The following is a 26,158-nucleotide window of genomic DNA, read 5'->3' as shown; positions in this document are numbered from 1 at the left end:
GCGCAGTGGTTAGCATCTGTTGTAGCTAAAGGGCTGTGAGTCAACTCCTGCATTGCGGAGAGCATAACGTTAGTAGTCTGTAATATCATCGATTTATTCAATACACTTAGAAATACACATATATCGGGTCCCGTAGCACGCACGGGCTTGTTTTTTTTAAGTTGAATATTGCATTGGCCTATTTCATTCGAGCGCACAAATATTCTTTTTCCAAGTCCATACAGCCGACGAATATTAAATGAGAATCCTTTCACTTCTAGTTACGGATTGCGTGGCGCTTTTTTTTTTGCCTTGATTAGCTATTTTAGGTTATACAGAGAAGAAGGAAGACTCATTGATTTACCAACCGTGTGTCTATACTAAGTATTAAATATAAGCCTACTATGGGGATTCAAATATTTCTTTATTGCTATTTTTGTTGGACTTTCTTCCTATGTACAGGCTAGTGATGGGGACATTCAGCCGGCAGGAGTTCTTCCAGGAGCTGACCCATGGCTGTATCCTGCCTACAGCCCAGCAGGGCTTGGAGCAGGTCTGGCAGCTGTTGGTCATCTGCCTGCTATGCCGACTCCTCTGGATGTTTGGTGAGAGAGCGCAGCCAACATGGTGCCTGGCAATAATTGTATACCTGATTTGATCATATTTTTTTAATGTTCCTTTATTTCCGTTTTTGGTCAGGTCTCCCCTCATTTGTGAAGCACCTGAGCACTGTGGCGGGGGGCTTCTACACCCTCTACCTGTTCTTTGAGCTGCACATGATCTGGGTGGTCCTCCTCAGCCTCCTCTGCTACCTCATCCTCTTCCTGTGTCGGCACTCCAGCATCCGAGGCACCTTCCTCTCCATCACCGTCCTCATCTACCTGCTGCTAGGGTTGGTGTGCTCTGGCTAAAACCACATAAACACGGTGCTCCTAGACTGGGCTGTTGCAGCGAGGGTTTGTCCTGCGTCACCATATCGGTTTAACATTGGATGTGTCTTGTGTGTCTTGTGATCAGAGAGCTGCACATGATGGACACGACCACCTGGCATAAGATGAGAGGTAGGCTCATTAATCCATTTGGCAAGGCATTTATAAAGCTTGTTCATGTCCGCCTCCATTTTGATAGCATTTGAGCATTGGAATGTTAGTTGTGGTGTCAGCTGTAAACTGGACAGAACCGAACCTTGAAGTCATGTGAGGTGTAGCAAAACATGTTTATCATTAGCCTAGGTTACGGTATATTTACATTGATTAAGGATTTACTACAACTCTCTTGAGTCCTTCAAAATCGTGGAATAACAGCAATAAATACTCCAATGATGCATTCTGATTAACAAGCGCAATAGATTGTAAACACAGCAAGTTCATATTCAATTGAACTGCCAACATGGCACAATCGCAAAGATATTGTTGAATAACATATTATTATCTCTAAGTATAATATAATAATAACAATATTATTATCTCTAAGCAAATAATATATAACTACTTACTTAACAGCATCAGCCTAGATGCATGAATACATATATATATATATATATATATATATATATATACACACATGGACACAATTGTTGGTACCCCTCTGTTAATGAAAGAAAAACCCACAATGGTCACTGAAATAACTTGAAACTGACAAAAGTAATAATAAATAAAAATTTACTGAAAATTAACCAATGAAAATCAGACATTGCTTTTGAATTGTGGTTCAACAGAATCATTTTAAAAAACAAACTAATTAAACAGGCCTGGACAAAAATGATGGTACCCTTAACTTGATATTTTGTTACACAACCTTTTGAGGCAATCACTGCAATCAAACGATTTGTGTAACTGTCAATGAGACTTTTGCACCTGTCAACAGGTATTTTGGCCCACTCTTCATTAGCAAACTGCTCCAGTTGTCTCAGGTTTGAAGGGTGCCTTCTCCAGATGGCATGTTTCAGCTCCTTCCACAGATGTTCAATAGGATTTAGATCAGGGCTCATAGAAGGCCACTTCAGAATAGTCCAATGTCTTGCTCTTAGCCATTCTTGGGTGTTTTTAGCTGTGTATTTTGGGTCATTATCTTGTTAAAGGACCCATGACCTGCGACTGAGACCAAGCTTTCTGACACTAGGCAGCACATTTCTCTCCAGAATGCCTTGATGGTCTTGAGATTTCATTGTACCCTGCACAGATTCAAGACACCCTGTGCCAGATGCAGCAAAGCAGCCCCAGAACATAACTGAGCCTCCTCCATGTTTCACAGTAGGGACAGTGTTCTTTTCTTGGTATGCTTCATTTTTGCGTCTGTGAACATAGAGCTGATGTGCCTTGCCAAAAAGCTCCAGTTTTGTCTCATCTGTCCATAGGACATTCTCCCAGAAGATTTGTGGCTTGTCAATATGCATTTTGGCAAATTCCAGTCTCGCTTTTTTATGATTTGCTTTCAACAGTGGTGTCCTCCTTGGTCGTCTCCCATGAAGTCCACTTTGGCTCAAACAACGACGGATGGTGCGATCTGACACTGATGTACCTTGACCTTGGAGTTCACCTTTAATTTCTTTGGAGGTTGTTCTGGGCTCTTTGGTTACCATTCTTATTATCCGTCTCTTCATTTTGTTATCAATTTTCCTCCTGCGGCCACGTCCAGGGAGGTTGGCTACAGTCCCATGGACCTTAAACTTTTGAATAATATGTGCAACTGTAGTCACAGGAACATCAAGCTGCTTGGAGATGGTCTTATAGCCTTTACCTTTTACATGCTTGTCTATAATTTTCTTTCTAATCTCCTGAGACAACTCTCTCCTTCGCTTCCTGTGGTCCATGTTCAGTGTGGTACACACCATGTCACCAAACAGCACAGTGACTACTTTTCACCCTTTAAATAGGCAGACTGACTGACTGCAAGTTTGAAGACACCTGTGATGCTAATTAGAGGACACACCTTAGTTTAACATTTCCCTATGGTCAAATTATTTTCAATCTTTTCTAGGGGTACCATCATTTTTGTCCAGGCCTGTTTCATTAGTTTGTTTTTTAAAATGATTCTGTTGAACCACAATTCAAAAGCAATGTCTGATTTTCATTGGTTAATTTTCTGTAAATCTTTATTTATTATTACTTTTGTCAGTTTCAAGTTATTTCAGTGACCATTATGGGTTTTTCTTTCATTAACAGAGGGGTACCAACAATTTTGTCCACGTGTGTATATATATATATATATATATATATATATATATATATATTCTGTACGGAAAGGATATATTCCACATTCTTTATATTGAATTACCTGTTTTCATTGGTAACACTATCCACATTTTCATTGGTAACACTATCCACCTATGAACCAGTAGGGGTCCATGCTCAGCACTTAATCTAACCCCATAATCACATAATGTACACAATTGCTTTATATCTAATATTTTACATCAAATGTTGTTGTTGTTGTTATGTCTAGGTTCCCAGATGGTGGTAGCCATGAAGGCTATCTCGCTGGCCTTTGATCTCGACAGAGGGGTTGTTAAAAGTGTGCCTTCACCTATAGAGTTCATGGGCTACATTTACTTTGTGGGCACCGTCATATTCGGTCCCTGGATCAGTTTCAACAGCTACAAGGATGCCCTGGAAGGACGTAAACTAGTAAGCCTGGCCTTCTTTGGCTTACATCAATCTCATGATATTTTGGTACAGGAAATATCCAGGCTAATGTTTCTAATCTTTCCTCTCTTCCCGCTCAGAGCTTTTCATGGTTCTTCAAAGTGTCCATCAGCTGGGTGAAGAGCCAGTTCTGTCTTGTTATATCCAACTGTGTGGCACCCTACCTCTTTCCATACTTCATACCTATCTATGGGGACAAGTTACTACGCAGGTGAGTGTTTCACACACTTATATATTGCTCAGCTTTCCTTCAGTTGCTGACTCATTTTGTTTAATGTGTAACCTTATCTAATTCCCTTTAACATGCTTTTCCAATAGCAAAAAGAGAAGGAAGATCAGGTAAGTGTTTCAATGTATTTGTTGATAATGTGTGTTTTTGTTGTCTCAGCGTATCAGCATGAACCTTTGTCCAATCTATCATTCTCCCTCACTGTGTGTTCACAGAGTGGTCCAATAGTTTCACTTCTTAACCATGATGGTTTTTAGTATGAATTATAATATGTTTAGACTTAATGTAAGGTGCAAAATGAGGGGGATAGTGAAGTTCAGAAGACTACAGTTTTACCATTTAGCTATATTCTTAAATATTTTGGTCACAGCGGTTTTTTGAGAATGAATCAATGAAATAAAATTATAACGCTAGTGCGGCCATATTCTGAGTCAATGGCATTATCGAGGATTATTACTCATCGATTTTCTAAGCTCCATGGTTAACTGTTCTCTATCCTTGGTCATAGACTACAACCACTCAACACCTTGCTAAATTGCTTGCTTATTAATATTTGGCATCACACACAATATTGTACTTCTAGCAACAGTTCGTCCAATCACAATAAATGTGACATGATGAATGGCATGCTGACTGTGAATTTAGCGTGGAGAATGATTGTTTTAAGCCTTCATTAACTTAAGGTAAAGATCCACAAACTGAATCTCCCAAAAACTTTTGAATAATCCCCTTATTGGAGGGTGGTTTTATAAAAAGTTACAGCCTTTCATATGTGGTTCTTATTCTGTATGGTATTTTATTGTCTATAACGTTTCACGTTGCATATTTCATATATCCCTTTGGTTCTTAGGGGTTCATCAGCAAGGTATGTTAATCCAAAAACAACATTTTCAGAATTGTTTTTATCCATTCATCTTCATTAAAGTCAAACTCGAACAAAACATGTAATGACTAACACCCCCCAGGTGGCTGCTGGCGTACGAGAACGCAGTGTCTTTTCACTTCAGTAATTACTTTGTTGGCTTTCTGAGCGAGACAACTACAACGCTGGCTGGAGCCGGCTTCACAGAGGAGAAGGAAAACCTCAAATGGTCAGAATCACTCTCAGCTGTAGCACATATCATAGAGCTGTTTATAGTTGAGCTCTAACAAACGGCGTAACGCTTTGACTTCCAGGGATGTGACGGTGGCCAAGCCGCTGAGCATTGAGTTCCCCAGGTCCATGGTGGAGGTGGTCACCTCCTGGAACCTCCCAATGTCTCGCTTCCTCCACGCATGTGAGTCATCTTCTTGTCTCCCGGCAGCAGTGGATTCCCTTGGGACTGCACTGTTTACTTTTGTTTGTTGCTTTTATTTCATGTTCATGAATGGAATGCTAATGCAACTTATTTAAATACGAGTGTGTCTCTTGTGCTCTAGATGTGTTCACCAGTGCTCTTAAGTTCGGAACGTTTTCTGCGATCATGGTGACGTACACAGCCAGTGCCTTCCTGCACGTGAGTGATGTTTCTAGTTTTACGCTAATAATCACCACAGCTTTCTAATGCTTGGACATGTCTCTGTGTCTCACTGGACGTATTTCGTTCTCATTTCTTTCTTTGTCTCTTCCTCCTGATATTGTTAGGGCTTGAGTTTTCACCTGGGAGCAGTGCTGCTCTCTCTGGGGTTTATCACGTACATTGAGCATGGTAAGAATATCATATCTTTTTTTTTTCTTCCTGAGACTCTTTTGGCATTGTTTGGAGCAGCTGCTTAGCTTGGCTGGAATGGGTTTTGTAGACTGCAGTGCTTTAGTTTACCTTGCAAGGAGTTGTTGTTGTTGTGGCAATGTTGTTCTATCTTTCAGTATTACGCAAAAGGCTGGCATCCATCTTTAACGCGTGTGTGCTGTCAAAGAAATGTCCGCCCAACTGCACTCATCACAACAAAAAGGTGATTTTTATTTTGAGATTGTGTTTGGTGCGTTGCCTTGTATTGGTCAAGCATTGCCTTTGACCGTGCCTTATAATTAAGACAAACTATGTTTAAAGTCACGACTAAAGTAAAGTTAGTAGTATATAACAAGTTATCTAAGATGAATCCAGATCAGTTGAAAGCTATGATGTAAATTGAGAGGTTGGATTGTGCTGCCAGCCCACGAAATCATAACAAAAACGACTGCCGCAGTTGCAAAACAGCACTTCAATGGATTTCTTTTTGTCTCGCTAATGAGTTCATTTTTCTGAGTTATTTGGCTCAAGTCCTAGCAAATCCCATTCGGCTGATTGTGAGAAAAAGTGCATCAAAAGCAGCAGAAATTGTCTGGAGAATAAACCATGCTATAATAAAAGGCTATTGAATTGCAACAAAGTTTGAAAAAGGATTTGCATTCAACTATCTTATATGCATTATTCCTAGTGATGATCATGAAAACGTCAATCAATGCCACTGTCTTTCTTGTTGCCAGGCGATATGGGTGTTTGTGATAAACACAGCGTTCAGCGCCCTGGCCGTGCTCCACCTGACCTTCCTGGGCTCTGTGTTCAACTCCAGCGTGGACTACATGGATGAGGAGGAGGTCAGCTCCGCACAGGTTGCGTCCCACTCATTGGGTGTTAGGTGTAACTGCCATGTTACTTGAAGGGCTCCCCGGATGGTGGCTGAGTCATGTAGTGGCTAGGGGGGTGACTCCCATCCAATTAGCCCTCGGTTAAGTCCCCAATGTCCACAGTCCACCTTGTCCATGTGTTCTAGGGCAGGAAGTCTAACCTGCTGCTGAGTGACATGTATGTACAAGTTCAAGTCGCTTTGGATGAAAACATCTTTAACTGATATCAAATTTAATGATATCAATTATTATCGGAAACGGGTTAGTTAAGATTAATTTAAACCTTCAACTACAAAAGACGCCACAGTATGCAGAATGCATTTACTGATTGCCCCTTAGGGGTGTGAATCTTGTGATTCGATTTCAATTATTGTGTCACGATTCGATTCAAATTCGATTCTCGTTTCATAGCGATTCCAGATCAAAAATCCATTCCCGTTTTCGAAAATCAATTCTTCCCCCACCCCTAGTACTGTGCTGGGCATCAAGATCATTGAGCATTCGAGACATTCTGCACCCCAACAGCACCTGCTGGTCATTAGTCTCATAGGGTGACATTGAATCAATGAGCTATTCTTAGAAACATTATTGCAACACTTAGCCTACTGCCCATCATAGAAACATTGCTGTATGTGGGTCAGGTATTCTGAGAAACTGCTGACACCTTATGAAAGGTTTGATGTTGATGTTGATGTTGATGTCGGTGTTTGGTTCACCTGTTGAACCACTTCCACTGTAAGGCTTCGACCATGGAAGGAGTTTCCACAGACACACCGTGTCTATGGACACTTGCAAGTATGTCCTTAGACACACCTTGAACAAAAACGTATTGTACATTGAAAAACAGTGTTTGCTCTCCTGTAGGACGACGTGACCCACCACACCATCCAGAAGTGGTCGGAGCTGAGCTGGAGCAGCCACTGGCTGGCGTTCGCCAGCTGGGTGTTGTACCGCATCCTCCTATAGTGGGGAGAGAGGACGCAGACCGGGGAGGAAATTAGTAAGAAAGCAATAAGGGGACAACTTACTGCACGACTGCCTCTCATAACACACACCCGCCCCCGCCCCTCCCACTGTGAGCTCGTCACACCAGGGACTGGCAGAGGGAACTCTGGAGCGATCCAACCAATCACAAAAAGCTGTGTGGACCGAACGCCTGGAACAAGACGCTCCCATTACAACCTGGGGACTGGCTGTTTTATACTTGTATATATATACTCTAGATCTATTCACCCCAGCCTTTTCCTCATCTCTTCCTGAACTCTGAGCTGCAGTTGCTAATTCCACCTGTTTGGGAGTTGTGACGACAGCTTCAGGTAGCTCTCTGCGAGTCACAATCAATAGCCGTTGGCATGGCAGCGATTTGTTTTGTTTTCACCGGACACTTCTGAGTAGCCTTTATCTAGGGCTCGCCATCGACTGTGAGAGTTGCCCGTCCAGTGGGATTTTTCCTTGGTGGTGATAGCATCTATCCTTAGAATTACTACATCTCTACTCTTTTAGCCATGTACTGTATAGGTAAACCACCACTTCCCTTTGGATCGAGAAAAAAAGCACATGTTTAGGAAATAAAGACAGATTTTATTATTAACAATAGTATTTTTTCCTATTTGTGAATTTTTGATAGAGTGTGAAAAATAACTAACTCGTTGTGTTTACATCAGTGGTTTAGAAGTACTGTAGAAACTAAAATAGGGGATTGCTGCTAGAGGTCATTCTCATCAGCCTGCATGTGGACATCTCTGTCTAAAAACAAACGCAGGTGGGGGCAGGGCCACAGGTGAATATTATGTGAATATTATTAAAATAACTTAAGTGATCAGGATTTGCCCCTAATTTGATTCCTATTCCTATTTCATTTATCACATTTTCCTGTGTGTTTCCTATTGGGGTTTGTAAACCACTGTTTGGAAATCAATATATTTTTCCCCATTTTTGGTAGCTGTGAACTTTATCTCAAAGAACATCATAAATCACCCTTAAGTCAATGTTCTAGTTATGTTCTAGAGTTATAGACCTTCCATTTTATCTTGATATTAATTTATATGTATATATTTATGTATTCCGTTTTTAAGATGTGGTTATTTTTTATTGTTGTTGTGTGTTTTCATTTATTTGTTTCCATAATTTTTTGTTATTCACAGTATTTGCTGTATTTTGTCTTATTTATCGATTCTGTTTTAAGTGTTAATCCTATAATTCTCCTCATGTTTGTTAGCATACAAATTCTCACAATATTTCCCATTTTTTAAAGATGATATATCACAAGCACCCTGCCGTGCAAAAATGATGACCCCAAACTATTTGAAATGCTGAACTGAATTGTATTGTTTCTAACAAATTGGAGCCTATGCAAATGCTGCAGTATTTCAAATACAATTTACATCCAAACCTAATGTTTATCCGATTCTGCTGATTTCCTGTGTCTAATAAGAGGAGGAAACAACATACTGGCGTAAGAAATAATTGTTTATTTCAATGTTTATTTACAAGAGGAATGAATGGACCGTTAGACAGCCAATCATGTTCCAAGGGTCATGGGCAAAGAGAAAAGGGCTTGGTGTTGGGGGAAGGTAGGGTTGAGATGGGAAGGACTGGGAAGGTCTTCAGTGTTTTTTGCTCTGTACGCGGACCCCTGATTGGACCTGCCGTACAGCAGACTCAAGCGGAGAAAGGAGGGAAACAGGGAAGAAAGAGAGGAGGGGAGCAGAGGAGGGTGGAGTGGAGGGTGAGTGCAGATGGTGATGGATGGAGATCACGTCGGGCTCTGGGCCTCTCTGCGGGGGGAGCAGATGCTGTTTGAAACACCCTCGCCCAGGGAGAGGAGGGGTGATGGTGGGGGGAGGAGGGGAGAGCCATGTAGGTTAACTCAGCCCTGCCTGCCCTGAGGACCCGCGTGCTTACGACGGCAGGACCCCAGCAGTGTCTCCAAAGCCATCTTCACGAAGGCCTGGAAGTTATTGCTTCTCTCCCTTCGGCTGTCCTGCTGGGGGAGGATGGACATGTCACTTCAGTGGAGTCGCACAGCGGGGTAATGAAACCTCAGCATGTAAAGGAGGTCTGAATGTAAACGATCCTGCCTGTGAGCAGAGCCTCTCTGTAAAGGGATTTACTCTATGGGAATATGGTCTTAGTTTAATGCCTACCTCCTTGCTTCTTGTTATCATCTCCTTTCTGATCACCTTTCTTCGGCTGCTCCTTAGGACTCTGAGGTTGCTGTAAATAGAATGGAACGATTGAATGATGTGAACGATAAGGAAACACCACATGGATGGATGAGATGGATGATAAATCAGTCTGTTTTTGTACCATTGATTAACTTGACTGAAATTCCAGGTCTATTCTAGTCAAGTTAATCAATCTCATTTGTATATTCTTTAATCACAGTTACCTTGGGAGCTGACTTCTTGTCCGATTTATTACCTGTGAAAAGGGATAGAAATGGTTCAAGTTGTTAATAAATACATTTTCTGGTTCTAGGCCAACTAACTTGTTACACATTTTGCTATGGCATGGTTAACCTATTTTATTTCACTACAACATGACACATTGGCATGGATGAGAATACTGTGTGAGCACCTAAATTAATTTTAATAATACATAATAGTCCTATATAATATATAATCTTAAAGGGTTTTCCTTTACATACCTTTTGTTCCTGGCATCTTGGCTGTGTTCCAAAGTCTGTGATTTGAAAATGCTGTGCCTGTGTGGGGTTCAACTCGCTCATTTATGGACCGCCACTGTGAATAGGCTGGTCATCGGGGCCCCTTCGGGAAACAACATCATCAACAAGCAAAGAGCCCAGTCAGCTGAGTGCGGGTCCACCACCTCTGTGGGCCTTTGCTGAGCCAGGCGAAATCTCCGAGCTGACCTTTTAATCCCACCATTGTGATGCCGCTGTGGCCATGCACTGTTGTTAGGACAAGAAAGCATTTACAACATGCTTATGTATGATTGTATTTTTATCATGTTATAGACTCATTTAAACATAAGCTTTGAGGCTAGACCATGAGTGTTGGAAACGATTCAAGGAACCTTTGAGGCAATGATTTTCCTTAAGGTGAATGCTTTGGGGCTAGGCCTAGGCCTATGCTTTTATGCAGGCCGCTATGTAATTATCATGTATCTCATTTGGTTATTTTGATGATTGATTTCGCTGTGTTGGCAATATTTCTAGCTTTGATAAAGGCTTATTTTTGCCATGTTTTATCCACTTATTTTTTTTTTTATCAGACTTAAAAATAGAAGATCAATGGAGCACTGGATACAACTTTAACGGAACGCACAATATGCTCGATGAGATTTGATTTAATCATATCAACAAAAACGTATCAACAATGAATTATATTGAAGTATATATTAAGCATATATTTCCCAATGATTCTATAACTGAATTACATAATTATGTAATGGTCTCATAAATGGTGCTGAATGCAATGCTTGTGTAGGTTGCCGCGTGCGCCTGCTCCAAATGTGCGCTATTGGCCAGGGCGGGACTTTCATTTAGATGGGTTAAGCAACGATAGAGAAGGTAAGACTTCTAGGACATCCGTTTCCGTTACATGTTTCGGATATTGCTTCGTAAAATCATTCGTCAGAAATCTCCATATTTATTTGCCTTGTCTTTTTTGTTATTCTCCTTTTCATATTTCTAATCTTCTCTCTTCAGGGACTGTTACCCTGCGTATACAGCTCACGGGAAGTATGAGACCAGAGCTTGCGTTGAGGCAGCCCGGGATAACGCTCCAACTCATGAGTCTCTCCCAGCCCAATGTTTGGGTTGGCCGTGTCACGTGACTTACTTGTCAAACAGCGATGGAGAGAAGCTAAGGAAGGTGAGCAATTGTAACCCAGTTCCACTGTTTATTTAATGAATAAATAAAATGAAGGCAGGGGTATTCAAATGTGTGTCTTAAAATGTGCTTTGTATGGTGGGTTTTAGTTTTTAAAAAACATTTGTAGAGATGAGATGTTTGCATCTGGTTATATCGTATTATGCTAGCTTGATAGCGCGTTAGCTACCAGTCGTGTTTCACTGGCCTCCGTTTCTGCACGGCTCACCTGATACCAGCCATGACGTAGGCTATCTTTATCATTACAAACCTACCCTTTATTTTACTTAAATACACAATAAAAACCCATGTGCTAGCTTGTGTTTACATTAAAGTAGGTGTCATCTACCAATCATTACCCATCCTACTCTGTCTAATGTGCCAACTCAAGTAATGGCGTAAACCGCTGTGTTATTTACAATGACACACAGAATCTGCCCCGGCAGTGGTTTCTCCTCCATCCAGAGTGCTTGTGGAATGGCCGCAGTTTGGCAGCAGGTGTTGGCAGTGGACGCAAGGTAAGAGGCAACAGGATGCTCACTGAGGGTCATCAATAGGCCTGCTCTATGTGTAACAGTATATACATAATCGTTGGTCGATAAGTCTGCATACGTCTTGTCTCTGCCTTCTCTAGGTATAATGCTTACCGCACGCCAACCTTCCCACAGTTCCGCACCCAATACATCCGCCGGCGCAGCCAGCTGCTCAGAGAGAATGCCAAGTGTGGCTATGAACCAGGTCTGCGCAGGCAGTACCTGAGGCTGCGCAGTCAGCTGTTGGCCCTGCGCTACGGACCCTTGTCTGAGCAGAGCAGCTTCAGGGCCAGCAGTGTGCGCAGCTCCCGCACAACATTGGACCGCATGGAGGTCAGACCTAGGGAAATGGAGCTTAGAGAGGGGCAGTGAGATATGTCCATGCTCAGCTAAATGTAAATCTACTAGTATGGGTGGGGGGTAGAAGTAGCGATGACTACTTTTGCTTGGCGTGAACGATCCCAATTCAGTCTCTTGAGACAGAGATCATTGTAGCAGTGCCGAATGACTTAACTGAGCAGCTTGGTTGGAAGGGGCTGGCATTAATAATAACGAATATAGATTAAAAACATAGGATAGACAATTAACCTCGGAAAAATATCTCTCTCAGCCTGTGTGTTTTGTTGATTGCCAATGAAATCCCTGTTGCGTGCACGTTCACTCCCTCCACACGGTCTGGCTCCTCTCCTCCTGCTGCTGCTCCTCCTGAACAGGACTTTGAAGAGGACCCTCGCTCTCAGGGGACGCGCGGTCACCGCCGGTCGGTCAGCAGAGGCTCCTACCAACTCCAGGCCCAAATGAACCGGGCCGTTTACGATGAAAGGTACCCCCGGGAATAAATCCCAGTGCTGGTACATTTCCGCCGTCTGTTCCCCGCGCGGCCGTGTCCTGCGTTGGTTCACTCGGTCCTGCATAGTGCTATTGCTTTCTCCTGAGATTTACTGCCTGTAAGCTGTCATGGCATGGTCTCTGTGAGTAACGATCACATCCTTCATATTGAGTTGTCAGCTTTAGGACGTTGCAGTGAGGTGTATTTCATTGATTGTATTCCTCCGGGGTTTGTTCTTGTTTCCCGCTGGCTGCAGGCCCCCGGGCAGCTTGGTGCCCACCTCCGTGGCAGAGGCCAGCCGGGCCATGGCAGGGGACACCACCCTGAGCGAAAACTACGCTTTTGCTGGCATGCACCACATATTTGACCAACATGTGGACTCCGCAGGTGATTTATTTTGTGTATTTGTACCGTCGCCTTTCGACTAATAAATATCTCATGTTCATTTGGCTTTTTTTTTTCAACCCTTGTTCTCTGATTAAGTTCCGCGGTTGCAGTTCGCCAATGACGACAAGCACCTCCTCGCTTGCTGCTCATTGGACGGCACCCTGTCCATCATGACTCTGTCGCCGCCCCCGGCCAGCGTGAAGGTGATCCTGAAGGGCCACGGTGGGCCGGTCACCGACTTCGCCTGGTCCCTCAGCAACGACGTCATCGTGTCGACGTCGCTCGACGGGACGCTGCGCATCTGGAACACGGAGGACGGGCGGTGCATCCGGGAGGTCCGGGACCCCGAGTCCAGCGAGCTGCTGTGCTGCACCTTCCAGCCCATGAACAACAACCTGACTGTGGTGAGTGCGGGAGTCATGGTAGACAATGTTCTTTCCTGAAGGAAGCAGTACGGAAACAGAATAACGGATATAGGAAATTGTGCAGAACAGAACATGCTAATTGTGAATTACAATGTTTGTTTTGAATATAATTGTTATTGTCACACACAAGATTGTACTTTGACCTCTTGTTTTGTTATGCGCTGTACGAGTGTGTGGGTGTTTTCACTCCCGTGAATATTCATGGCCAGGTGTCTTACGGTAATCGTTATTATTGCAGCGAGGGTTAGTAGGGTTACTTGGCTAGTGTCTACTTCTATTTTCTCTTCACCAAAGCCCATCATTTATTGGTCTCCAGTTTGCCATGAGCACAAAATTGTCCACATCAGAAGATGTTGATGATTAAAAGGCCGGTTTGTATGTCTCATTAAGGGCCGGTCGGCTGGTACCAGAGCCATATTAGGAGCCTCTCATAAGAGCGCTGGCATGCCAGGCTAGACGGGGAGCTGTTCCCCCCCCCATGGCCGCTGCACGCTGCCAGCAGAACACACAGCGCAGTGGCCTCAGATCCGCTCCTCTTTTAATAGACGACTGTTTTGATGACCGCATCGCAGGCTGGCGTGTGCATCCAAAGCTTCTTTCTCTTGTCTCTTGTTTCTCGGTGGGTGAGTCACTCTTTTTGAATGGCGCGGAGCTGCGCAGTGAGAATGCACTTGCTGTGGTTATTTTTACATAGCCAACTCAACCTACAATTCGTGTTCGGACTCTTTGTCGTTGGTAGAAAAAAGGCTCATTTATTTTTTATCTTTATGTAATGCACACACACACACACACACACACACACACACACACACACACACACACACACACACACACACACACACACACACACACGGATCCCCAGGGGTCTGCTCAATCTTGGCAAAGGTTATGAACTGGTGGCTGATGCTTCCTGGTTGACTGTGTGGTGCAGGTGGGGAACAGCAAGCACCACCTCCATGTGGTGAACATCTCCACGGGGAAGAAGGTGAAGGGGGGCTCCAGTAAGCTGACGGGCCGCGTGCTCTCGCTCTCCTTTGATGCGCCCGGCCGGATCCTGTGGGCCGGGGACGACCGCGGGAGCATCTTCTCCTTCCTGTTTGATATGGCCACAGGTAGACATCAAAAGCTCTGTGTGTGTGTGTGTGTGTGTGTGTGTGCGCGTGTGTGTGTGCGCGCGCGCGTGCTCTAGTTGACTATCCTTGTTTTTCTTCTTTTTTTATTTGTCTGGACGATAATAATAAAAATTATAATTTGTGCCTGTGGTTCAGAGGAAATTGGGTTGATCTGTTTTTTCTGCTTGTGTCGGCTGTTTGTGCCCTCCCCCCTACACACACACACACACACTCACACACACTCTCACAGGGAAGCTGACCAAAGCCAAGCGTCTGGTGGTGAGCGAGGGCAGCTCCATCTGCAGCATATCTGCTCGCTCGTGGATCAGCCGAGAGGCCAGGGACCCCTCTCTGCTGGTCAACGCCTGCCTCAATAAGTTACTACTGTACAGGTTAGAGCGTTACCTTTCTTCTATACAGGTCATAGTGTTACATTACTACTGTACAGGTTAGAGCGTTACCTTTCTTCTGTACAGGTCATAGTGTTACATTACTACTGTACAGGTCATAGTGTTACATTACTACTGTACAGGTCAGTGTTATATTACTACTGTACAGGTCAGAGTGTTACATTACTACTGTACAGGTCATAGTGTTACATTACTACTGTACAGGTCAGAGTGTTACATTACCACTGTACAGGTCAGCGTGTTACTACTACGTTACTACTCTACAGGTCAATGTGTTACGTTACTTCGGTACATGTCAGAGTGTTGCATTACATGTCAGTGTTACATTACTACTGTACAGGTCAGAGTGTTACGTTACTACTGTACAGGTCAGAGTGTTACATTACTACTGTACAGGTCAGTGTTACATTACTACTGTACAGGTCAGAGTGTTACATTACTATTGTACAGGTCAAAGAGTTACATTACTACTGTACAGGTCAGTGTTACATTACTACTGTACAGGTCAGAGTGTTACATTACTATTGTACAGGTCAAAGTGCTACGTTACTACCCTACATGTCAGTGTTGCGTAACTACTCTACATGTCAAAGTGCTACGTTACTACGGTACATGTCAGAATGTTGCGTGATTAATGTAGTGGTCAAAGTGTTACGCTATTACTGTATAGGTAGGGTGTCTGACAACACTATTGTCAGACAGTGGTGTTGTTCTGTTGTTGTGCTTTTAATATAAGGGGCGTACCTTTGTTGGGGTTCTAATACAGGGGCGTATACAACGCCCCTGTATTTCTTTCTGTTTTCCTTGACTAATACAAAGGGGCGTAGACCAAGAACCCTGAACACTTTTATGTCACAATGACAGTGTAATGCTTTTCTCCATGTCCTACGGTGTGGTTTTGAAACTGATTGGAGGCTGGTGTTCTGCTGTGGACAGGGTGGTGGATAATGAGGGAACACTGCAGCTGAAGAGAAGCTTTCCCATCCAGCACGGCTCCCAGCACGTCCATAGCATCTTCTGCCCCCTCATGTCCTTCAGACAGGGAGCCTGCGTCGGTAGGTCATCTCCCCTCATTCTCCCTGGAACGCTAAGGAAATGGTTTTCTCAAGGGTGTACTGTACAGAAACTGATGAAGAGAAGCATTATGGGGAGGGCAAGTATTGCTTTCGTCTCGTGTTAAACTCTTGGTCTGGAGTTGGACTGGAGGGGGTGTTTCAGCGTTTGGTGATATGGTTGCCTCATAATGTCATTAAAAATCTGATAAGAAAAAAATTGGTTGAGTGATTAAACCTCAGATGTTTTTTTTTTACATAATTTGACCCAAAAAGTAATTTGCATAAATGAATACATAAAGAAATAATTTAATATAATCCAAAGCTGTAATAGTCAAGTTATTAGTTATATAAAAATCCCTAACATCAGAATTGGTGCAACAGTTAAACCTGGACACCGTCATGTCTTCATAACATTCCCCTATCTCCATCCTATAACCAGTGACGGGCAGCGAGGACACCTGTGTGTACTTCTTTGACGTGGAGCGCAACACCAAGGCCATCGTAAACAAGCTGCAGGGCCACGGCGGCCCGGTGCTGGACGTCAGCTTCAACTGCGATGAGAGTCTGCTGGCGTCGGCCGACTCCACCGGCATGGTCATCATCTGGAGGCGGGAACAGAAGTGACCATGCGCCCCGACGGGCCAACGCTTCCACGCACTGCAATACGCTCCTACCCCTTCCAGGCATACGTCCACACAGGCTCTGGTCTGGTAGCAGCAGGCTTTAGTTAACGCCCACAGGGCAGCACACGTTGAAGGAGGTGGTCTTTTTAAGAATGGTCTTGTGAAGGAAGGCGAGGAACCACTAATGCAACAACTCCATCTGATTAGCAAAGTTTAACATGAATAAGAAGAGATTGCAGCTCCAATGGTAAAGTGAACCTTAATCTGCCGCTCTATCTAGAACATGCAGAATATGAACCGAAACACAAACCAATGTTCAACACATTCCATTACAATATTCAGAGGTCCTCTCTGACATAGAAGTGAGTCATCAGTAGGTATTGGTGAGAGTTATCCAGTGTTTTTTTGTTTAGCTTCTGCAGTTCTTCTTTGGTGGTGTAGTCTGATGTGCATGGCATTACATCCAGAACAAGTCTGTACCGACACTTGAAATGAATCATGAATCAGAATGTGTGTCTGTGTATTTGCATTTGCTGGTTTAAAGTCACGATATTGGCAGATTAATATAATTTATTTAATGCAAACATGATGAATAAATAAACTACTGAAACTTCCTGTAAGGAGTGGTCCTTTTATTTTTCGGAAGCTTTGAGTCGCTAGAAAAACCGAGAAAGAGATGAATACTGTATATCTAGATCTAGACGTATAGATAAAAACTAAAATATGTAGTTTTTTAATGACCACAGATCAGCAAGATCATCAAGTCACCTAATGGTATTTGCATCGATGAAAGATTGGCACTGACCATTTGAAGGAAATTCTTGACAGAATGTATAAACATCTGAGTACCCGACATTGGCCATATCATCAGCAAGACCTGCCTTTTAACAGTATTTGACATGGAAATATTTGTGTCTGCAAATCCCAAGTCAAATGTGTTAATTGTACATACAATCATTCTTGTTACCTCTTGGATAAACATAGTGACGAATGGATATCCATATTTAACTGATCCAGCTGGACTGCGGTATCTCAGGGTAGCTGGAACCATCACAACCTGTGTGTGTACTGCTTAAGCAGGGCGGACACTTATTTGTATAACGACCAATGCACAAGGCCTCACTGTGGTATCAGGCTTATTTCTAAGAGGCTACGTTGTTGGTCAGAAGTGGTGCTGTTGTTGGTGAGGACCATAAAGATCCTCACAGAAGGACTTTATACTCCCCAGATACATAAGCTTCACAACAGAGCTTAAAGGCAAATGCAATGTGTAAGGTGTAAACTGGAGCATCACTTTGTGCCACATTCTTAAGTAGGAAAGATGCTTTATAAATAAAGCACATTCTTATTCTTATAATGTAGAACAGATTGTACAATAATCTCTTGTTCTTCACAAACAAGTGATGCAACAGAAAGTGAAACGCCCTGTTCACCCAGATCGGAGCTTCAGAATCTAGATATTAATCTAAAGCCTTGTTTGTGAGACTAGAGATGTGTCTAACTCTTAGCATCTGTATGCTTGTTTTCCTTTTACATTGGGTTGATTTTTGTCAGAGTGGTCCATGTATTTCATCAGCTCACCAAACCCGAAACAAAAAAAGCATCAAAAGTAGAGTCTTTATTAATGAGTGGGCAAAATAACCTACTCAGTTTAACTGTACAGATACATAATATTGTCTTGCGAAGGAATTGCCAGACACAAAAACAATGGACCTCATTTCACTTTGAACTTCCAAGCCTTTCCAACAGCTATACAGTTTGATCTCCATTCTCAGATCTATGAAATGCAGTTAAATGCATGCTAATACAGTATGTTGTGCAAGTGTACACATTAATAAATCCTACTGCACAAATATGCATGTATGCCCAACATGGGTCAGACATTTTCATTACATAAATCTTCACTTGGAGAGCCAACTTGGTCAAAGCCTGTTTCTGTGCACCCAAACCCAACCAAAATCTTAAAAGCATTTCCCAAATATACATTTGGAATGAACTGTAATCCACGCATTCAAATGAAATCATTTGAATTAAAGACAAATATAGTAGCCATCGAGAGATATGGCCGTCATGAAATCTGGCATTGTTTAAATATTAATACTAAATTGAGGGGGATCTTTTGCAACCAAAAAAAATCCATTTTAATTATTTAGCAATATTTAAAGAAAACGTCACATGTCATTATCAAAGTCGCATTAAAATCAGTGGCCTTTTCTTAGAATGTGCAGGTTGGTTTATTACATTTTCTCAGCTCACAATCATTCATTTATACAATGTTTTCTGATTAAATCCCAAAATACATACAATATTGTCCGTTGCAGCAATTGCAAGGATGCAATAATTAGAGGATGTTTTTTGGAAAAGACTTGTATCTTTAGGCCAACAAAATAAATTTACTATAAAAATGGCATGTTATGGAACCATTTGGTCAATCTTCAGTATTTCACCATCATCTCTTTCAATCCCTTTCAATCTTTCTTTCCCTTCTTTTCACTTTACTCTTTCACACTTACACTCACTTAATCTATGCTATTTCTCTCCATCACACACACACACACACACACACACACACACGCACACACACACATGCACACACACACACACACACACACACACACACACACACACACACACACACACACAAACAAATATCATAGAAAAAAGAGCCGAAATATATTAATCCCTACAGTCTGTACAATATTAAATCAAGTCATATTTCAAAATAGTGTCATCTGCTCAACATGTATAGTTTACAAACAAAGGAAAACAGGCATTTTTTTATAGTACAAATAATCCTGACACTCCCGGAATGAAGTCCAAAAACATCAAGCATGTTAGGGCTTTGGGCGCATAACCGCTTCGCAAATGGTTCCAAGAATGTCTTTTCCACTTCATGTTTTGCAGTTTCCTCTGAAACCTATGAAAAAGGCGTTAGGGTTAATATTAAAGAATCCATTCGTAATTCTGTGTTATTGTGTGTTGTGTTGCTGGAACCACATTAAAAGAACATTCTCCATTGAAAGTCTGTTGAAACATTAATTTAAAGATTTTCAGTCCGCTGTGTATCTCTTCAGGCTCAGGCCCACCAAAGACGCCTAACTATACAACATGACCCTCTGAAATAAGGCAACATTATATTAAATGGTGTCTGTCATACTGGCTTGGTATTGATGATTGTTTTTTCATTGATCTTTCACACATTTGTCATACAGTCCGTGAAACCCAATTTACTTATTTATTTTTTTCTGTTTCCCTCTCTGCTCGTTTCTCAAACACAATCTTGTCAGGTAATTTCAGTGAAATCTCAGCATTCTTAATCAAAATAAAGAACACAGACGTGGACACTTATCAAGGTGCATCGTTTACTGCCCGGGCTCCTCTCAAACATAAATTATACTATAACTTAACTCTTACACTTTGACTTTTTTTTGATTAATGTAGTTTATCTTCATGAATTATTATTTTGTTGTTGATGTATTTGATCTTGGATATACGCCTTGCCGTCCTCTCATCACATGATGCAGTAGACCTCCTCACATGATGCAGTAGAACTCATCACATGACGCAGTAGGCCTCCTCACATGATGCAGTAGAACTCATCACATGACGCAGTAGACCTCCTCACATGACGCAGTTGACCTCCTCACATGATGCAGTAGACCCCCTCACATGATGCAGTAGAACTCATCACATGATGCAGTAGAACTCATCACATGACGCAGTAGAACTCATCACATGACGCAGTAGAACCCATCACATGGTGTAGTTGGCCTCATCACATGATACAGTAGACCTCATCACATGATGAGGTAGAACTCATCACATGATAAAGTAGAACTCATCACATGATACAGAAGACCTCATCACATGATAAGGTAGAACTCATCACATGACGCAGTAGGCCTCATCACATGATAAGGTAGAACTCATCACATGATACAGTAGACCTCATCACATGATAAGGTATAACTCATCACATGATGCAGTAGGCCTCATCACATGATGTGGTAGGCCGCATCACATGATGCAGTAGGCCTCATCCTGAGGCAGGTTTTGTTTAGTCCTCCAGTAGTTGGGCAGGTTCGCTCTCAGCACCTTCCTCAGGTCCTCGTTGAGCAGGATGCAGAAGATGGGGTTGACGCCGGCCTGGGCGAAGCTCATCCACACGGTGATGGAGAGGTACCTGTGTGGGATGGCCCAGGACGTGACAAACACCCTCCAAAAGCAGGCCACGATGTAGGGAGCCCAGAGCACCAGGAACAGCAAGGTGATGGTGTAGAACATCCTGCCCAGCCTCCTCTCTGACCTCACCTCCTCCATCCCCAGCAGGCGTCGGTGTTGATTGTGTAAATTCTGCCTGATGCCCAGCAGGGTGGGCGGCATGGGGCCCCTGCCGAACCCGGCGATCCAGTTGGCTGCGGCCTGGCCGGTGGCCCCGGGGCCGTGGAAGGTCCAGTTCTGGCTGATGGCTGGCACCAGCTGAACAGGTTTCATCTTGCGGTGCCGATACTCAAAGAGCAGCAGCTTGGCGTAGAAGCCGTGGGTGGCCAGCACCACCACGGCCAGCATCAGCATGAAGCCCAGCGTGTCGTTGGTCTTCAGGTAGCGGTGCTCAAAGATGCACTGGTCCTCGTCCTGGATGAACTTGTACGTCCCCACGTCGAACACGGGCGGGAAAGCCATGGCGATGGCCAGTGTCCAGACCATGCAAATGATGGCCGCACAGGTCCAGATGGTCATGCGCTTGGCATAGAAGCGGTGGTGGGCGATGGCCAGGTAGCGGGTGACGGCCACACAGAACAGCATGAAGGCGGCGTGAAAGCAGAACAACACGGCCATGAACGCCACCACTTTACAACTCAAGGCACTGTAGGTCCAGGCGGAGCTGTTGTGGACCGACACCAGGACGAAGGGGAAGCAGGCGGCGGAGCGGACTGCGTCGGCCAGGCACAGGTCCAGCAGGAAGAAGTAGGGGGCCTTGTGCAGCGCCCGGTCACGCAGGACCAGCAGGGACACCAGCAGGTTCCCCGCCAGGCTGACGCAGATGATCAACCCCAGGAAGATCAGCTTAAAGTAAGCGGAGACGTCCGAGGCCGAGATCCCTCCGCCGCTGCTGCCGCCGCCATTGCTGCTGCCTCCTTTGGCCTGGCTCTGCGAGGCCAACACCGCCAGGAGACTACCAGGGCCATCGATGGCGAAGCTCTGGTTAGCCATGGTAACCCGATACACCACCGGAGCTGCGGTGGCGAGGAAGAGCCCCTGTTAAACACCACCACTCCTCCTACAGCTGCTGGTGGCTCTCCCAAGGCTCTCGCTCTGTCGTCTCGCAAGGTGGGGCTGAGAGGAACTACTCTAAGACCAGACTCATGGTTCCTCTATGGCCAGGAACCTTACCACCTGTGAATGTGGGGACAGAGAAAATAGAAAATTAAAAAAGGTTTCCCACCTGAAGCGTAGAAAAAGGTGGTCAGACATGTTGCCTGTGGCTCTGATAGAATTAGGGAGGGGGAAAGGCGACCATGCCATGGCTGCAGAGAACATTGTGTCGGCTATAGGCAACATAGAGGAGCGCTTTGCCTCCCTGTTCCCTCTATGACTCGGATCAGATCAGCAGCTCTACAGCATGCCAACTCCTTGGCTCTCACAGTAATTACCTTGCCCGTTGCTAAGATACACCAGCTCACATACTTTGTGCAAGTGTGGGTGTTTGAGTGAATGCATGGGGGTGTACAGGGGGCTGGAACAGACAGAGCACAGCCGACACAAGGCCTCATGTCCAGGAGACACTGGTGTTGGAAATGGGAAGAACAACAACGGGGTGAAGTGTTGCCTTATAGGCCGTCTGAATCAGAACTGTTGATTATCTATGGAAATAGATGGTTCAACGGTTTTCTGGTCAAACACCATGATTTAATTTCACAAAAGGTGAACATTATGATACACATCCCAGCACAGCCTTCACGTCTTCAAACAAGGAAGGAATCTCAGAAATCATAATGGGGTTGCCTTCTGTCAATGTTGGAAATAATACACAGATCTAACGTGAACACGTATTCTAATCATGCGAATACATACACAGTGTGAGGCCTGGTGGGCCCTTAACAACACAGCAATTTAGAGCCCATAAACAGGTGCCACTGCAATTGCACAGTTTAGTCTGTTTTATAGTGTATGTATGCTTGCGTGTGTGTGCGCTTGCGTGTGTATGTGTGTGTATGTTTTCGCACGCGCGCGCGTGCGTGCGTGTGTCTCAAATGTTAAATGGGACTACCTACCTCTCATCCCTTTACTTGCTCAAATGAACGGTTCTAAACAGTAACAAATGATCCCCAACGCCTCGGTCCGATGTTGTTCGAGTTAGGAGAAAAGCTGTGTTTCAGCCTCATGCTCTCGGTGTGCTGTCAAGCCAAAACAACACCTGTTATCCATAAATCCTCCTCCACGGCACAGGGCTATACTGAACCTAACGCATTACAGGGATATCTGATCATCCACAGCTGATCACCAAACAGAGATATCTAGGTTATGGATGCTGTGGGGTCTCTGTGAAGGTAGACGAATATTCACAGCCTCCCTTTTCTCGGTTTCAGATAGCGAAGGAGGAGGATGTGTTCTGGATTTTGTCCCCGTGTAACATCCTCTGATGATAATAAAAAGCGATTTCATGTAGCATCACGTCGAAGATGGATATCCAGATCACAAATAAAACCGACGATGACTGGAACATACGCGGGGGAAAAAAATGTTTTGTTCATATATCCAAATGATGTCAGATTTTCAATGATTATTATAACCCACCCACCAACGTTATGAAAAAAGATCGCGCATCCTCTTCGTGGATATCGTCCTGGTAGACTAATGACAAGAGAACAATTCGTTTAGAGACACAATGTCCTCGGTCAATGCCTGCTTTTTCATATTTCACACCGAAGGCAGTTGATGTACGCGGAACAGTAATGTGTAGTCTTTGTTTTGCTCTCCACAGCGAAGGGAGACAAAAGCTTAATAGTCCATAATAAAAATGTCCATCACCGAAAATAGAAAGAATTCACACGAAATCCAGCATGGTCACTTGCAGTTCTGTCTGAGGAACCCTCCCGAAATCTGGATAAAATCAAACATAATAATGGCTAGATTTAGCGAATTATTTTTTGAATAATCCCAATTATGGCTGCTTGCAAGGGAGCAGCTCGCACATTCGCGGAATATGTCGGTTGCGTTCGGAGATGGGAGCGCTGGGGAGGGAGGGGAGGATGCTAGGGGCTGGAGGGGAGACAGCGAGAATAAAACCGTAGAAAAGAAAGCACCGTCCACTGGCCTGCTGCTGGCCACAGGATTTTAACTGTGAAATATAGCATATAGTGGTAATAACATCCACACACACATAAACGCATGCATGCACGCACACCCACACGCATGCATGCATGCACCCCCCCCCCCCCACACACACACACGCACGCACATACACTCCCCCACACAGACAAACAGTTAACTTTAAATACTTTCATTAAGTCTAATGAAAAACAGTTTTTGATAAAAAAAGGTTGATCCCAAAAATTCTCAATCCATCATCATCATCCTCAACAACAACATCATCATCAGTACATTACACGTGTCCTGTAGTCAACCGTGTAAGATTTCAAGAGTTTTCCTAGGGAATCCTCGACGACTGAATTAGCTGACTTTCTCTGAGTGGCCTGCTCTGTAATATAACCCTGTGACTTCAGTGCAATGCGTGACCTTTGCATGATATGTTAAAGGCTCATTTTGACATCCCTGGACTCTGTGACACTGACTAAGGCGTCAGGAGAGGCCGAGGGGTAGTTAAGGCCATTGAACTCCTTTCCTTTACCTGTGATTTATTCTACACGTTTTTTATCCAGAATTCCACTGGCATTTTTTATCGTTGGGGCGGGCAGTTGGCATTATTGAAACAATAACAGCAGCAGGTTGATATATAAAAGATGGCAGAGTTTACCTCGGCATAACTACATTCACAAGAGAATGACTAATATTTTGGATGATTGCTGCATAGATTTCCATAACCCTTATGGGAATTAAAAGAATGACAGAGAAAACAAAGGTAACAAGAAGATACAAAAGAGACCGTATCATATATTATGTAAACCTTTAATATTCTTTGGAGTAGGCCTATAAATCATGCAAAACCAACAATATATATGTTATTGTGATATGTATGAGGCACAGTGGAAGGACGTTGTGAACATCTCTGACATAATTCTGATAATACAAAACAGCAAAACGGTGCAGTTGTGCTATCAAATTCAAGTGATTGGTAAGGCCTTTGTGTAATAATGTTTTTCGATAAAAGGGTATATATTCATGTCTGATAACAGACTTTGCAAGTGTATATGACAACCACAACATTTCGTTACATTGTCTTTTTTTCTTCTTCTGATCAATGTCTCCTTTAGAGAGAATTCTTATAATATTATGATGAGTACAGATAAAGTATTAAGTGCCCCTGGTATCAGAAACTAGTCTGTGTTGACAACATGACAAGTCATTATAACACGTGGAACATAAAAAACGTGCACCCCATCACAACATCCTCACACATGTGCTACTTGTTTGCTTCTTAGGAACGATGAAAACAAAACCAAAAACCTCAATCACTTCCCCCCAAAGCTCTAATCTGACGTAATCAGAAAGAAGAGTGCAGACAAAACAAGTCCCACGATGAACAGGGAACTGGGGTCCGCCATCACCACAGAGATACAGATCACACCCCCCAGGAAGATGATGCTGAGCCTCAGGTTTTTCCCCACCTTACACCTTGGATGCGAGGTTAACGGCTCTTCGGCTTTCAGCAAGGTGTAGGGCGGATACGCTGCCGATGAGTCAGAGGGTGTTTGAGGCGGCTCCACCACCTCTTTCCTGCCTTGCGTAGCATCACACACGTTAACATCTGATGTCGCCGAGGTGTTTGTGTCTGTGACTGCGTTTGATGTTGCAGCTTGTTGCTCCTCTCCCAGAAACACCTGACTCTCTGCTTTGGAAACACAGAGAGGAGATGTAGCAATGGAATCCACCGATGGCTTGGCAGATAGCTCGCAAAATCCGATTGAAGGAGGAGAGCCGTAGCTAGGGAGAGATTCTGGAGCTGGGGGAGTGAGACACGTATCTGGGCTCACTAAATCAATGGATTCCTCTTTTGGTCTTTGGCTCGTCTCTCTCAGGTTATCAAATGCGTCTCTAAATATCGTATCGGGGTCAATCAGCGAGGTCGGTGTTGCTGTCGCCTCAGAATCAGACGGATATAGCAAGTTGTTTTTTACTGATGTGCCAAATTCAAATGGATTGTCAGTAAAAGTGCTTTGGTACATTACGCTTTGCTCTTCATTGGTCTGACCGATGTCTGAACTCAGCGTTGCTTGTTGGACCTTCTCGTCCTCTAATAACGCGGCAGCATCTCCTGATGTTGCTTCTTCTTCATTCACCTTTGTGTTTTGTTCTTTGTCATAAGGATCGTCTGAATGGCTCATCAAG

The 26,158-nt window shown here is 43.7% G+C and overlaps 3 protein-coding genes across 3 annotated transcripts; 2 read left to right on the top strand and 1 right to left on the bottom strand.

Moving 5' to 3' along the window:
• Positions 1–448: 448 nt before the first annotated feature.
• On the top strand, positions 449–7,405 carry LOC307079142 (protein-serine O-palmitoleoyltransferase porcupine-like; the record flags this gene model as incomplete). The annotated part of the gene is made up of 12 exons (XM_079741255.1): positions 449–584; positions 679–871; positions 997–1,040; positions 3,424–3,605; positions 3,704–3,834; positions 4,818–4,943; positions 5,029–5,129; positions 5,272–5,348; positions 5,477–5,540; positions 5,699–5,784; positions 6,299–6,409; positions 7,304–7,405. 12 exons carry the CDS (start codon positions 449–451, stop codon positions 7,403–7,405), a joined length of 1,353 nt encoding a protein of 450 aa, XP_079597381.1.
• A 3,832-nt stretch (positions 7,406–11,237) lies between these two features.
• Positions 11,238–17,257, top strand: wdr13 (WD repeat domain 13). Its single transcript, XM_079741240.1, has 10 exons — positions 11,238–11,277; positions 11,706–11,792; positions 11,909–12,140; positions 12,521–12,630; positions 12,893–13,023; positions 13,120–13,427; positions 14,380–14,560; positions 14,811–14,952; positions 15,907–16,025; positions 16,465–17,257. Exons 2-10 carry the CDS (start codon positions 11,752–11,754, stop codon positions 16,647–16,649), a joined length of 1,449 nt encoding a protein of 482 aa, XP_079597366.1. The 5' UTR covers positions 11,238–11,277; positions 11,706–11,751; the 3' UTR covers positions 16,650–17,257.
• Positions 17,258–20,665: 3,408 nt separating this feature from the next.
• Positions 20,666–21,862, bottom strand: LOC307079141 (putative G-protein coupled receptor 173; the record flags this gene model as incomplete). The annotated part of the gene is made up of 1 exon (XM_079741254.1): positions 20,666–21,862. One exon carries the CDS (start codon positions 21,860–21,862, stop codon positions 20,666–20,668), a length of 1,197 nt encoding a protein of 398 aa, XP_079597380.1.
• Positions 21,863–26,158: the final 4,296 nt, after the last annotated feature.

Source organism: Pollachius pollachius, assembly GCF_949987615.1.
Source record: "Pollachius pollachius genome assembly, chromosome: 8".
Classification (NCBI taxonomy): Eukaryota; Metazoa; Chordata; class Actinopteri; order Gadiformes; family Gadidae; genus Pollachius; species Pollachius pollachius.
The sequence above is the reverse complement of the archived record's forward strand: the minus strand, read 5'-3'. Positions and strand labels throughout refer to the sequence as shown.

Excerpts from the sequence above, each read along its gene's own strand:
- wdr13 (XM_079741240.1), top strand. The coding sequence starts at position 11,752 with ATGGCCGCAGTTTGGCAGCAGGTGTTGGCAGTGGACGCAAG. Across the intron at positions 11,793-11,908 it reads GTGTTGGCAGTGGACGCAAG|GTATAATGCTTACCGCACGC; the intron begins GTAAGAGGCAAC and ends TGCCTTCTCTAG. Across the intron at positions 16,026-16,464 it reads CAGACAGGGAGCCTGCGTCG|TGACGGGCAGCGAGGACACC; the intron begins GTAGGTCATCTC and ends TCCTATAACCAG.